The 12,201-nt window shown below is 48.1% G+C and overlaps 1 protein-coding gene across 1 annotated transcript in view; it reads right to left on the reverse strand.

The window, feature by feature from the left end:
- SLC1A1 (solute carrier family 1 member 1) overlaps nucleotides 1–10,088 on the reverse strand; it is a 74,133-nt gene extending 64,045 nt beyond the window's left edge. The window contains exon 1 of the mRNA XM_021694335.1: nucleotides 9,998–10,088. Within this exon, the coding sequence (XP_021550010.1) occupies nucleotides 9,998–10,088 (91 nt within the window). The remainder of the gene's footprint in view (nucleotides 1–9,997) is intronic.
- Between the last annotated feature and the right edge of the window lie 2,113 nt (nucleotides 10,089–12,201).

Below are 12,201 nucleotides of genomic sequence, written 5' to 3' on the forward strand. Positions count from 1 at the left end.
GGATCCAAATTTCCCCATTTGCACCTCCCCCAACAATAAGAAACGTTTATAAGACACTTCCCAGGTTTATAAAGTCCCTGTCCATGGATTAGCTTGTTTGAGAACAATGGATTAAACAGAAGTTCTAGAAATAACCATAAATGCATTTAAGATGACCACCAGAGATCCCTCCAAAATCAAACATGGTGAGTGTAATCTTTTCACATTAATACTTAAGGGTTTTGTTTACTTTTGGAACCTTGGAATGTTTAATGTTTGCGAGGCTCTTCAGCTCCCCTTCTCGGTGTTGCCCACACGGACAACAGATGTTGCCTGGGGAGTGGCAGAAGGCTGTAAAGGGGGAGAAAGAGAAAATCTAAGTAAAAAGCCACAGCTGCAAACCCACCTGCTGTGATTCACTAACCCTTTCCGAGCCCAGAGCACTGAGCAGGATTCACAAAGCCTATGGAAGCTCTGGGATGAGCCCCAAAGTCCAGGGAAATTTAGAGTTCTAGATCTTAGAATCTGTAAGTCCTGTGTTCTACGGTTACCTGTGAGGTTAAAAAAGCAACCAAACTTTATTCAATCGTTCCCATTTAAGCAGTAGTAGATGTAAACTTTGTTTCTCAGGGTCTGTGGCTTCTGATTTGGCAACATCTCCATCTCCATCCCTCCAGGGAACTCAGAAGCTCCTCCAGGTGACACAACCTCAGCAAATTCTCCAGATGTAAGAAAGGAATCGATGAAGAGGAAGCAGAAACGGAGCCGACCTGTTACGTCTCCTGGTTGACAATTAACTTTTGCCAATAAAAAAGTAAAAACCCATCTTCAGACTCTTTAATGACCAAATCTAGTGTTTATCCAAGCAGTTCAAGCTCAAGGTCTCCTGGAACAGGCAGCACAGACAGGCTAATTAATTCTTTATCAGAGAAATAATCTCCAGACAGGGAAAGAAATGGGCAGAATTTGGACAACGATGTAAAAAGATGTGTGTGTGTGTTGGGGGGGGGGGGGGCAGAAACCTAGAAATAAATTCACAAACAGACATAGGAATTGCTAATTACCACATTCAAAAAATCTCTATCATTCAAGGCTGATTCAGCTTTATGCCATGGCCCAAATTCAGGAGACCAGATGGATCTTCTCTAATCAGTCCATAGAATTCTCTGGAGATCAGCGTGGTTCTGGTGCTGGTTTCCTGAGAAGGTCACGCCTTCCTCGGAGTGGGGAGATGCCCTCCAGTCTGGGAGCTTTGAGGCCATGTGGAGCTCACACTAAAATGGCTTCAGAACTGTTGTTGGCCAGGCTTGCTCTTCTTGTGGGATCCCCAAAGTAGACGTAAAGTACATTTGGGATGACTCCAGTTTGATAAGAGTTCCCCAGGGTCTTCACTCAAAAACCCATACAACAGGAGAACGTGGGTGTTAAGTGGGCTAAGCGTCTGCCTTCGGCTCAGGTCGTGATCTCAGGGTCCTGGATCGAGTCCCACATCAGGCTCCCTGCTCAGTGGGGAGTGTTTTTCCCTCTCCCTCTGTGCTCTCTCTCTCAAATAGATAAATAAAATCTTAAAAAGAAAAAAAAGAAACAAAACGTGGGGCGCCTGGGTGGCTCAGTCAGTTAAGCGGCTGCTCAGGTCACGATCCTGGGGTCCCGGCATCAAGCCCCACGTGGGGCTCCCTGCTCAGCGGAGAGCCTGCTTCTTCCTCCCCCTCTGCCTGCCACTCTGCCTACTTGTGCTCTCTATCTCTCTGTCAAATAAATAAATAAAATCTTTAAAAAAAAACAAAACAAAACGATACAACTAAGTGGTTAGCCCGGGGACTAATGGGAGAGGTTCACCAATGGTTTACCTCTTCTTTAACGAGGAAGGTTTTGTAACCAGTGAAAAAAGATTTTGGGGGCATCTTCTACAAAGCAGCTGCAGTGCTAGATGCCATGAGTATGACAGACCCAAATCAGACAGCATTTTTTTCTATCCTCAGGAAACTGAGGTGAGACAGAGAAGTTGTGAAAACACGGCAACGCACAGACTGCATAGTAGCTGCACATGATACCAAAACGGGACGTAAGACAGAATATGGGCCTTTGTCCTCCTATCGTTACCTCAACCTGGGCTCTTGTAATATTTCCAATCATCCAGCCCAGGAATCCTACCACACCTGCTCAAGGCCATTCCTGGCCTTCTCCAGGAACTCTTTCTCAACTGTCTTCTTTGAAGGCCCAAGGCAAGATGTAGCTTTCTTGCAACATTTACCACACTTGGGCTACTGTTAGTGGTATCTACCCGTGCACCAGCTCTAACACACTGGGAAGAAACACGGACTTTCACCCTGCGTCTTCTGCCAGGAACATTAATATTTGCTCCTTTTGAGCCGAGCTCTTAACTGATTGCTAAATGAACAGATCTTTCCAATCAGAGAGACAACACCTTTCCTCTTACACGCCAATTCCCTTTGATTGACAGTGGTTGCCTGGAGGATAGTTTTGGGGATTTTGAGGCCATAACTGAGCTCCGTGGTTAAGACTGCAGTCATCGATTAGTGATGTCTGCCACAGGGCAGAGTTTGGGGAGGTGGTGCAAATGCAGTGTAACGTGCAGATGTAAGTGGACGGTGACGAGAGCACAGAGAAGGCAGTTCATCTGACCAGCCAGAGAAGTCTATACAGCAAGAGTGGGAATTAGGTGATCCATCTTCAAGGATGAGTAGGATAACAGTGGGTGAAACAATGAGCAAAAGCATTAGGGCAGCAAAGTACAACATACTCCAGGAAAGCAACCACTAGACAAGCTCGACCAGAATACCCATTCAAATAGAGGGCTTACAAGGGGGAGCATGGGGGAAGGCTAACCACTGGGGACCTCCCCACGTTAAGGACAGGATAAAATGGCACCAAGAGACAGGCAAGGGATGGAGTGAGAAGGTGGAGAATAGGCTTTATTTAGTCACTGTACAAGACTGAGTCTACAAGAATCATTTGAACTATGCTTTAGGTGTATCAAGGTCTGTTAGGAAGGAAGGAGACTTGCTTAATGGTTAAGAACCTCAGTTTTGGGGTCAGACAGTCCTGGGTACAAATCCCAGCTTTGACTGGGACCTCAGCCATGGGACTTCAGCCTTTTATGTTTCCTTCTCCTCATCTGCGCAGAAGGGCAAACTTCCTACCTCATTGTACTCAGGGTCAAATGGGAAATAAACGTGCATAAAACTCACAGTAAGCCCTCAACAAACGTTAGCAAATCCTAGGCTTGGTGAACTACAAGAGAAATAACTTTTCAAAGTAGAAAATGTGTCTTCCTCACTGTCCCATAATCTGGGGAATCTTGTATGAGACCTGTAAAGTGGTTAATGGAATCAGAAGACAATGAAGTATATGAAATGCCCACAGAAACTGAGCAAAATCAGTTTATCGTCCAGAAGTGGGAAGAGGCTTGGAGATTAGGCTTTCTGTGGTTAGGTATTTCTGGTGACGATGCATTTTTTGTTGTTGTAGACTTAATTCTTTACTGAATTATAAGTAACCAGATAACTCTCGAGCAACAGAACAGTGGTAAAAAGATAATTTGATTATATAATCTCACTTGAGCTCTCTTCCCGAAGGGTTTCCTTCTTAGTTGAGTAAGTAAATGTAGCTTTAAAAACCCAAGGGCACTGAACCCAAGTAATTGTCTCAGGGCAGTTATAAGAATAAACACACAGAGTGGACCCTCTCTGGTCATTTCTGAATGGAAGTTCCGGCCCCAAAGGCCACCCCTTTGCATCAACATGCAGACCTCACAGAGTCACATGATGCTCATGTCAGGACCCTTCCTGGACACATGAAAATATGCTGTGATAGTTGTCCCATCTGTGGACACAGTTAGGGACCACGAGACCAAGAAGGGCCTGGGTAACAAAGACCTCAGGCTGCACGTGAGGAACCGGTGGGAGGGTCTCATCTCCTCAGTGCTGCCTCTGGGTCTTGTGCTGGAGAACGAGGCACAGCATCCTCCTTGTCCTGGCTGAGGGGGTGCTGCTGCCCAGAACTCACACGACCGGGGCCGGGAAAGGAACAGCCCGGAACACACAGTGTGAAGCGTCTGTGGGCTGGGACAAGGTCCTCCCATCCCGGAAAGTGCAGGAGTATTTGCTGGAAAGGAAATATTCTATCTCTGGTAATGGAACAGCAGGCAGTTGGCAGATATTTTTCAAACGCAGGGTAGTAACATTTCTGGCAACGAGTGAGCCACTGGAACACTTTCTTTCCATCAACAGAGGTGTTACTGTGGAGTGTACTAATTACAACAGAGCGCTCTTTGTTGCAATTTGGGCTGTTTCCTCAGCAAGTATAATGAATTAGCTCCTTCTAAATCTATCCACTGAGCCAAACTATAGCTCCAAAGTGAATTATTGGCTTAATAGTCACTGTCTCCAATATTCTCTGCTATTAGATGCATGTTTAACATTCTAAATAGGAAAGGCCACTGAAAACACTTGCTACCTTAAACAATGCTGCAGGGGTGTTTGATGTCATCAAAAATGAATTCATTTTCTTCGAGAGTGCTCCAGTCCTCACAGCATACGTGACTCCGGGTCTCCAGCACCGACTCGGGGGAGATCTGCAGCTCTTCCGGTGAACCGGGCTTCCCTGTCACCAGGCCAGGGTGTCGCTGACTCCCCACAGGACAGTTACTTGGAGGCTCAGCTCTGTGTCAGGTAATCACAATTTCTCACAAGTAATTAATGTGGAAAGCTTTCTCTCTTAACAAGCAAGCGCTCACACGAGCAGGCATATGCTCTCCAAGAGCGAATTCCTCATCCCAGGTTTGTACCCCTTGTCTGACCTAGCCAGGGTTTTAGCCATCTGAGCTACTTTGTGAGCTCTACCATATCCTGATCTGGCACATGGTAATTTTCTACATCGAGTGTCTTCATTTGAGGTTTCCTTTATTGCTTATGCTTGCTGCTCAAATTTTTGACAGGTGGATAACTTTGATTCTACAGGATTTGGGTTTTTTTTTTCTTTGCACTAAAAAAACCAATGTCTCACATTAAGCGACATCTAACAAGATATTGACTATCTATGAACAATCTTGTCCCTCTCTTTTTATAAGATTTATTTATTTGAGAGAGAGAGAGAGAGAGAGAGAGAGACAGTACGTGCACCAAGTGGGGAGAGGGAGAGGGAGAGAGAGAATCTCAAGCAGACTCTCTGCTGAGTGTGAAGCCCAACGCAGGTCCTATGTGGGGCTCGATCCCAGGACCCTGAAATCATGACCTGAGCTGAAATCGAGAGTCAGATGCTTAACTAACTGCGCCACCCAGGTGCCCCTAATCTTCTCTTTTCTGACTATTAAACTGAAAGACAGACACAGACTCATACACACACACACACACACCCCCACATACCTTCTTTTGCCCTTCTCTGTACTTTAGCGATTGACCTTCAAAGTCCTCCCAACAGATGGCATTAAGAATGTGTATACAACATAAGGTATGGGGCAGAGTCCAACACTTGTGATAATTTTTGAATGATTCATTTTACAATTTCCTGTTCATATAGCTTTGTGTGGGGTTTTGGTTTGATAGACTTGAGGTATATATACCATGCAGAGGCAACCAAAAATCAGAATCTCTTTAGTGAGTCCGCAAGTCTGCTTGGTTCTGATTTGGTTTCAAAAATGAAAGCATCAGGCATGGACATTCAAAGCCCAAAATTCTTTTCCTAATTCTTTAATACGTGGAACTTGGGCCAAGCCAGTTAAAGGACCTCTTCTCTAAAGTACTTAATTAAGCAGATACATGCAACATATGTATACATATACAGGAACAACATAAGTTTATTAGACCTCATATTCCTAAATAATCTAATGTTGACATGGAACACTGCCCTGGTAACAGTTCCATACACAAATTACATTACTTATTTATTTACTTATTTTTACAATTTACATTATTAAACTCAAGTCACAGAGGGTTTACAAGTGACTCAACATCAAGATCATTTCATCCTCCCATAATGACCTTTATCACTTGCTTACTGTCCTATGGAAGAGCTTCTAGCGATAAACTGAGGAACGATGATGATACAATCACTGAGCGAAAGGATTAAAGCTAGAAGGAACCACAGAGATTTTCTAACCCAGGGTCAACAAGTATGGAGGACACATGCCCATACTCTCTGCTCCTAAGCCCTTGGCAGACATCAGTAATCAATTCCAGAACTTCTGTTTCCAATTCTTTCTCAACAAACATATTCCACCAAACAGTCCACTATCTATAAAGGGGAGGTAGCACGTGAATGAAATCCTTTCTCTTCCAGCTCATCCAAATTCCTCTTCTTTCTGATAAGAAAACAAAGGCCCAGAGAGTTTAAATATCAGATACACTCTCTTAAAGAGCTCTGAAGAGTCAGTCTCATTACTCTAAGGTCTCATTTCATTTTCCAGGATCTGCCAGGAGTAATAGGGTGCTTTGGCCCTCAAGGGGTCTGTAATCTAGTTCTAAGGAAGAAAAGATGACCGTGCTTGATATATATATGTAGACTAAGTGTTAATCTGGGTTACCGTTGCAGATTAGAGAATGCTGAAGTAGGCAGAAGAGAATTTATGGAGGAAATGGAGTTCAAGCTAAGGTTAGGGCTCATTTATTCACTCAATAAACAAGGAAAATGTCTTACTCTCTGGGTCATAAATGTCTCACCAACAAATCAACAAATGTATTGAGCCCACCATGCATTGTGACAGATGCTGTGGGTTCAGGGAGGCTCATGGATTGGTGGGGGAGGCAAAAAAAAAAGAGAATATATTCTAACTGCAGAGTAATGCATACAAGTAGATATTGCTTCTGCAGAGTGGGAGTGCACAATAGTTCTTTTCCAAGTCTGTGCCGCTTCTAGACGCCCTCTCCTGTTAGAGATGGCTACTTCCTTCCCCTAGAGGACCAAATCCGGCCATACCCCATCAGTTTAACCTGCTGAGCCCCTCGAGTTAACTGTCACTTCTTTTCCACTTCCCCTGCAGCTGTGCAGCCGAGGCCCCTAGCTCTCCCTGTCTGCCTACCTGCAAGACCACCCTCCCAGGATCCATTTGCCACATGCACCTGCTTCAGTAATCTTTTCCAAGCACAGCTCTGACAGTGTCCTTGCCAACCTAACCCTCAGACCTTGTCCGAACTCATCAGCATGGCATTCCAGGCCCTCCGGGAGCTGCCTCTGCCTCTTCAGCAGCCTTGCTCATTTGGTTTTTCCATGTCCCTCAATCATACCCTCCGCCGCAGTCATGCCCAGCCCCTCTGTTAGAAGGTAGGAAAGGCAGACTTTGAAGATGGAAGGAAGAGCTGGGCAGCCTCATGAACAGAGGCATAAGAGTGGGTCTGAGCCCAGAGTGGAGGCCAGCCTGGCCGATGAATCTGCCAAGTCTCACTGGAGCAGGATTCCTCCAAAGGCCCACACGGGGATTCGCAGAGTCCTGGAGGCATGTTTCTGCCCCTTTCCAGTCTCAGGGGAGAAAAGAACAATACAGACCAAAGTACGCCACCCCAGTATGGCACTGTGATTCCCAGGAGGGTTGGCGAGGACCAGGTATGACAGGGAGCTGGGGAGCAAGACAGAGAGAAGCCGCCCAAAGGAGGGGAAGGAAAGGAACAGGAGGACCAGTTTTCATCTGAGTGACCGTGACATGGAGTCTCAGTTCCCTCATCCCTAGGTGGGCATTTATATATACATATATAGGCAACGCCTACTACATAGCTGCGCAACATTTTCATCGCCTTTTTTCATAAGCATTTCCTGATATTTCACTAGGCACGATGGAAATGAGATTACAGTTTAAGAAGTCAAATGCATCGCAGGTTAAGCGCACCACAGCCTCCTCAACCTGGCTCTGCTTCCACCCCCTGCCTCCCCCAGTCTGTGGTCAAAACAGCGGCCAGGGGAGCTGATTAAAATACAACCAGACCACGCTGCTCTGCTCAGAACCTTCCAGTGGTTTCCCATCTCCCAGTAAAAGTCAAAGTCCTTAGAGGAGCCCACACTCTCCCACTGCTCTGTCCCCTCCTGGCCTCCTGCCTCCCCCCACTCCCTGCACCCCTTGTTCTTTCTCAAACAAGCCAGGATGCTCCCCAGATATCTGTGCACCTGTGCCTGTGATGAGCACACTGGGGATGGCTCAGGCTTGACACTTTTCGGACCAGGAGCGGAAACCCTCAGGATAGCCCTGTGTTGCTCCTGGAGGAGCAAATGTCCAGAAAGACTTCAGTGGGGGCACTTGACATTTTTATATGGTGGTTTCTCTTTCTTGAGAAGAGTGTCTGAATCAAGCTCCTGTGCTTCACCCAGATTAAAAACTGTTGGAAACTGCCCTGCTGCCAAAGGCCAGATCTGCAAAATGGGCATGTAATTCCTCTTGACCCTGAAGCTGTATTTTTCAACAGGTTCCAAAGGCCAGGGAACAACTGCTCAAAATGCTTCCCAAACCAGCCTCCAGTGAATGGGTACAGTGAAGTGCGGTATGCAACACTTGGTTAATAGGAGAACTCTAAAGCTAAAAATGCAGCATTATTTCACTTTCACCAGGAATTGGGAGGGAAATGCTGGCCCTGAGTTACCCAGTAACCATCCTTAAAAAGGGTCTAACAATTCTGGACTCTTATCACTAGGGAAAACAAACAAGGCCATCTCATCTGTTTGGATGCAGGGAAATCAAATCACTCTCTCTGTGGTGTATTATTTAAATGTAGTGGGGGCAGGATAAACCTTCCCTAAAGACCCCTAAGCCACTTGGCCCTTGGGGGAAACGGAGTTAAGCAGATAAGAAAGACTTGCTTCTCTACTTCTTTCCTCCCACAAACGGCCTCTGCAAAAGCAATTCCAAGATGTTATTTCTTTACTAGAAACCTGACTTTATTTTGCACAAGGTTCTGGAGAAGCAAATCTGACTCTGAGGATTCCGTTAACTTCCATAGGTTTTTGGGGGGTAGGGCATCAAGCGTGGGAGTAGGCAATGCCAAATATTCTGAGAGTCAGAAGCATCCCTGGAGAAGGTGCATGAGGTCCGGAGGCTGCCACCCCATCCCCTTTTCAGCAAACCCAGATCCCGTTTCCAAAGCGAAGGTGGGGACTTGAAAGGAATCTCACCTGCTGGGTATCCCCACCTGTGTGAGCTCACAGAGGAAAGGAGAGAGACTCCAACCCCAAAGGGGTGCATCCCAGAGCCTAACTTTTAAGACAGACAAATTGGCAGAAATTCATAATCTAAATAGGAACAACTCCATACCTCTGAGCAATGGCTCAGACATCTGCTTAGAACAGTAATCTGTCAGGAGTGAATCATTTAAATACACCCTTGTTTAAAAACACGCAAATAGGACTTAAAAATTATTTTCAGAAAAACAATGTGGAGAGCAACGAAGCTCAAGGAGGCTATTTTGGCAGATTACCAGGGTGGAAAAGGAAGAAACGTGAGTTCTCTTAGCTCTCTTTCCCCCAGTGACCTCCTGCAGGCCAAAACTGCACACCCCTGAGTTTGGGCAAGAATTTGGCCCAGGGTGAGTGGCAACACCCTCTATCTCCCTTCCCTGGGGGGCCCGGCCATCCCTGAGGCTAAGGTGCCTCTTCCAGTCCGACCAAGGACCGAGGACCGAGGACCGTAATCCGCACTCGATCCCCGTCCCGGCAGCACGGTTCCGGAAAAAATGGGGGGAGCACATAGGATTGAAAACCTAATAATAAACCATGTTTGCTTCCCAACGGGAAGGACCGAGAGCTTCCCTTTCCCCTTCCAAGCCCCTTTGATCATTTTGAGTAAAGCAGGAGCCCGCAGCTCGTGGAGCACCCAAATGGGAGTCCCCGAGGAGCTTTGTTCTTCGCACGCAGACACCGGCACCCTCGCGGAGAAGCCCCCGCGTGGCTCCGAGGCCGACGGGGGCGCCGAGGTGCACCCGCGGCGCCTCGCCCACCCTCCACCCGCCAGCCCCGCACGCGGCCTGGGCGCCGGGAGCGCGTGAGGGCGCGCGCCTCGCCCACCCGCCACGCCGCTCACCTAGCACCACCGCGGCCACGGTGGACAGCAGCAGCCAGTTGTTCTTCAGGAAGCGCTTGCAGTCGCATCCCTTCCTCGCCGGCTTCCCCATGGCGGGCGCCCGGAGCCGCCGCCGCCGCGGCCGCCGCTATTGTGCGCGGAGCTCTGCCGTGCGCGCGGGGACCGGCGGAGGCTCCGCGGCGCAGTGGGGGCGGGAGGCGGGCGCGCGGGGGAGAGGGTGCGCGCCGGCGGCTGCGGCCGCCGCTGTCGCTGTCACCGCCGCTGTCACAGCCGCCGCCGCCGCCACCTGAGACCGCGCGCCGCGCCTGCCGCCCGGGCCACCTCGCCAGCAGTGCGCGCTGGGCGCGCCCGGCTCCTCCTGCCGCCGCCCCGCTCTGCGGCGCCCGGGCCAACCAGCAAGGAAGGAGGGAGGGGCGGACGGCCGCGCGGGCGGGTGGGGGCGTGCGCGGTGCGCGCGGGGTGCCGGGGAGCCCGCAGCCCCGCGCCAGCCCAGCCTTCACCTGGACTCCCTGCTTTTTTTTTTCCCTCCGTCTTGCCTGCCCAGCTTTTCGGATTTAGGTTTTCCTCGGCTAGCCCAGGTGGGCAGAGCCACTATGGTTTGGACCTCTCCCTGCACACCCCCTCCCCTCCGCTTTCTCCACGCCAGCCCCTGGGCACCGCGAAGCCCTTGCCAGTGGGGAGAGGTGAGGGAAACAGCTCTGTCGTGGGTGCCCTTTGCTCCCCGCCGTAGCTTCGGCTTTGCCAGCCGTCTAGAAAACTTGAAGCCCCTAGCGGGAAGGGAAGAGAGAGTGCTGGGGTGCGGGGAGCAGAACAGGACTTTGTGAGCTCTCACCTCTAATCCCCGCCCCCCCCCGGCCCCGCCCGTATTATTAACTCTTCTCTCGGAGTAGCGGGAGGTGAGGCACCAAACTGGGAGACTTGGCAGAGTAATGAGGTCTGAGCGCCCGGCGGAGCAGTGTTGGGTGATGGTGGGCGGGCCCATCCTTAAGGCCAAATGCACTGGAAAGGCAAACAGAGGAGTTGGAGAAACTAGGTAAGTGGTGCCAAATATATTCCGCGAGGCTAAGTGACCTTTCGAGTTCTCTTCCATTCTTCTACCCCGTTATTTCACCGTCACTTAGACAAACTCTTTCCTTTCCTTTCCACATCACCACCTCCCCAGCTCTAGGCGGCCTTGATGTCAGCTTTCCTAACATTAAGTAAGCTCTGCACCTCTTTTTGCTATTGTGGAGGCTACTCCGTGAATGGGGAGGGTGGGGGAACTCCCCAACTGGATTATCTGATGACTAAAACCCCACAATTAGAGCTTCATTCCTTTGGCTGAAATTGATGCAAACCTTCTTGAAAAGATTATAATTCAGCTTTATGAACCACGTACACTTTAGTATGAATGACCTTGTCAGCTCCTTTCCAGAAACTAAATTTTGAGAGAAGGAAGGATAGAGGGGTATCAATGTCACTCTGTACCTGAGCAGGATCTGAGGAAATGTCAGGAGGGAAACTACCGAGAAAGAGGAGATAGAGATAGCCATCCCACACACACACACAAAAAGCTGGAAATACTCAGGTGTCCAACATAAAAGGAAGGCAAATATATTATGAAACTGTCACGCAGTAGTGCATTATGCAGCTTTTAGGAAGGAAGTTTATAAAATTTTTAATTGCATGAGATAGCATATGTTATAATATTATGAGGGGAAAAAAGGAAGATTAAATTGTGTATATAATTTGGTCACAACTGTGTAAAGCAAACATAGAAAACAAAATCATATACTTAGAAAAAAAAGTCTGGAAGGAAATACGCCAAATTTTTAACCACGGTCGTCTTTGGGTGATATAGCATGTTCGAATCTTTCTGCTTTCTTTCTGTATTTTCCCAAGTGTTTCCCGTAAGCATCCTCATGCCCATTACAGTTGTGGGTAGGGCTGTATTTAAGTGAGAAACAGACCCTAAAGAGAGAAAAAAGTGGAAGAACTAAGGAGAACTTTGTACATCACAACTTTTTGGGGTATAATAGAACAACTACACCTGGGTTTTGTGGGTAGGATATTTAGGTTTAAATCCCAGTACCACCACTTACTGGCTGGGTAACTTTGGGCAAGTTACTTAAGTTTTTTGTGTGTGTGTGTGTCTCAGTTTCCACATCTGTAAAATGGAGGCGTTAATATTGTTTATCTCACGGGGGTATTGTAAGAATTGAATA

Source organism: Neomonachus schauinslandi, chromosome 13 (assembly GCF_002201575.2).
Source record: "Neomonachus schauinslandi chromosome 13, ASM220157v2, whole genome shotgun sequence".
Taxonomy (NCBI): Eukaryota; Metazoa; Chordata; class Mammalia; order Carnivora; family Phocidae; genus Neomonachus; species Neomonachus schauinslandi.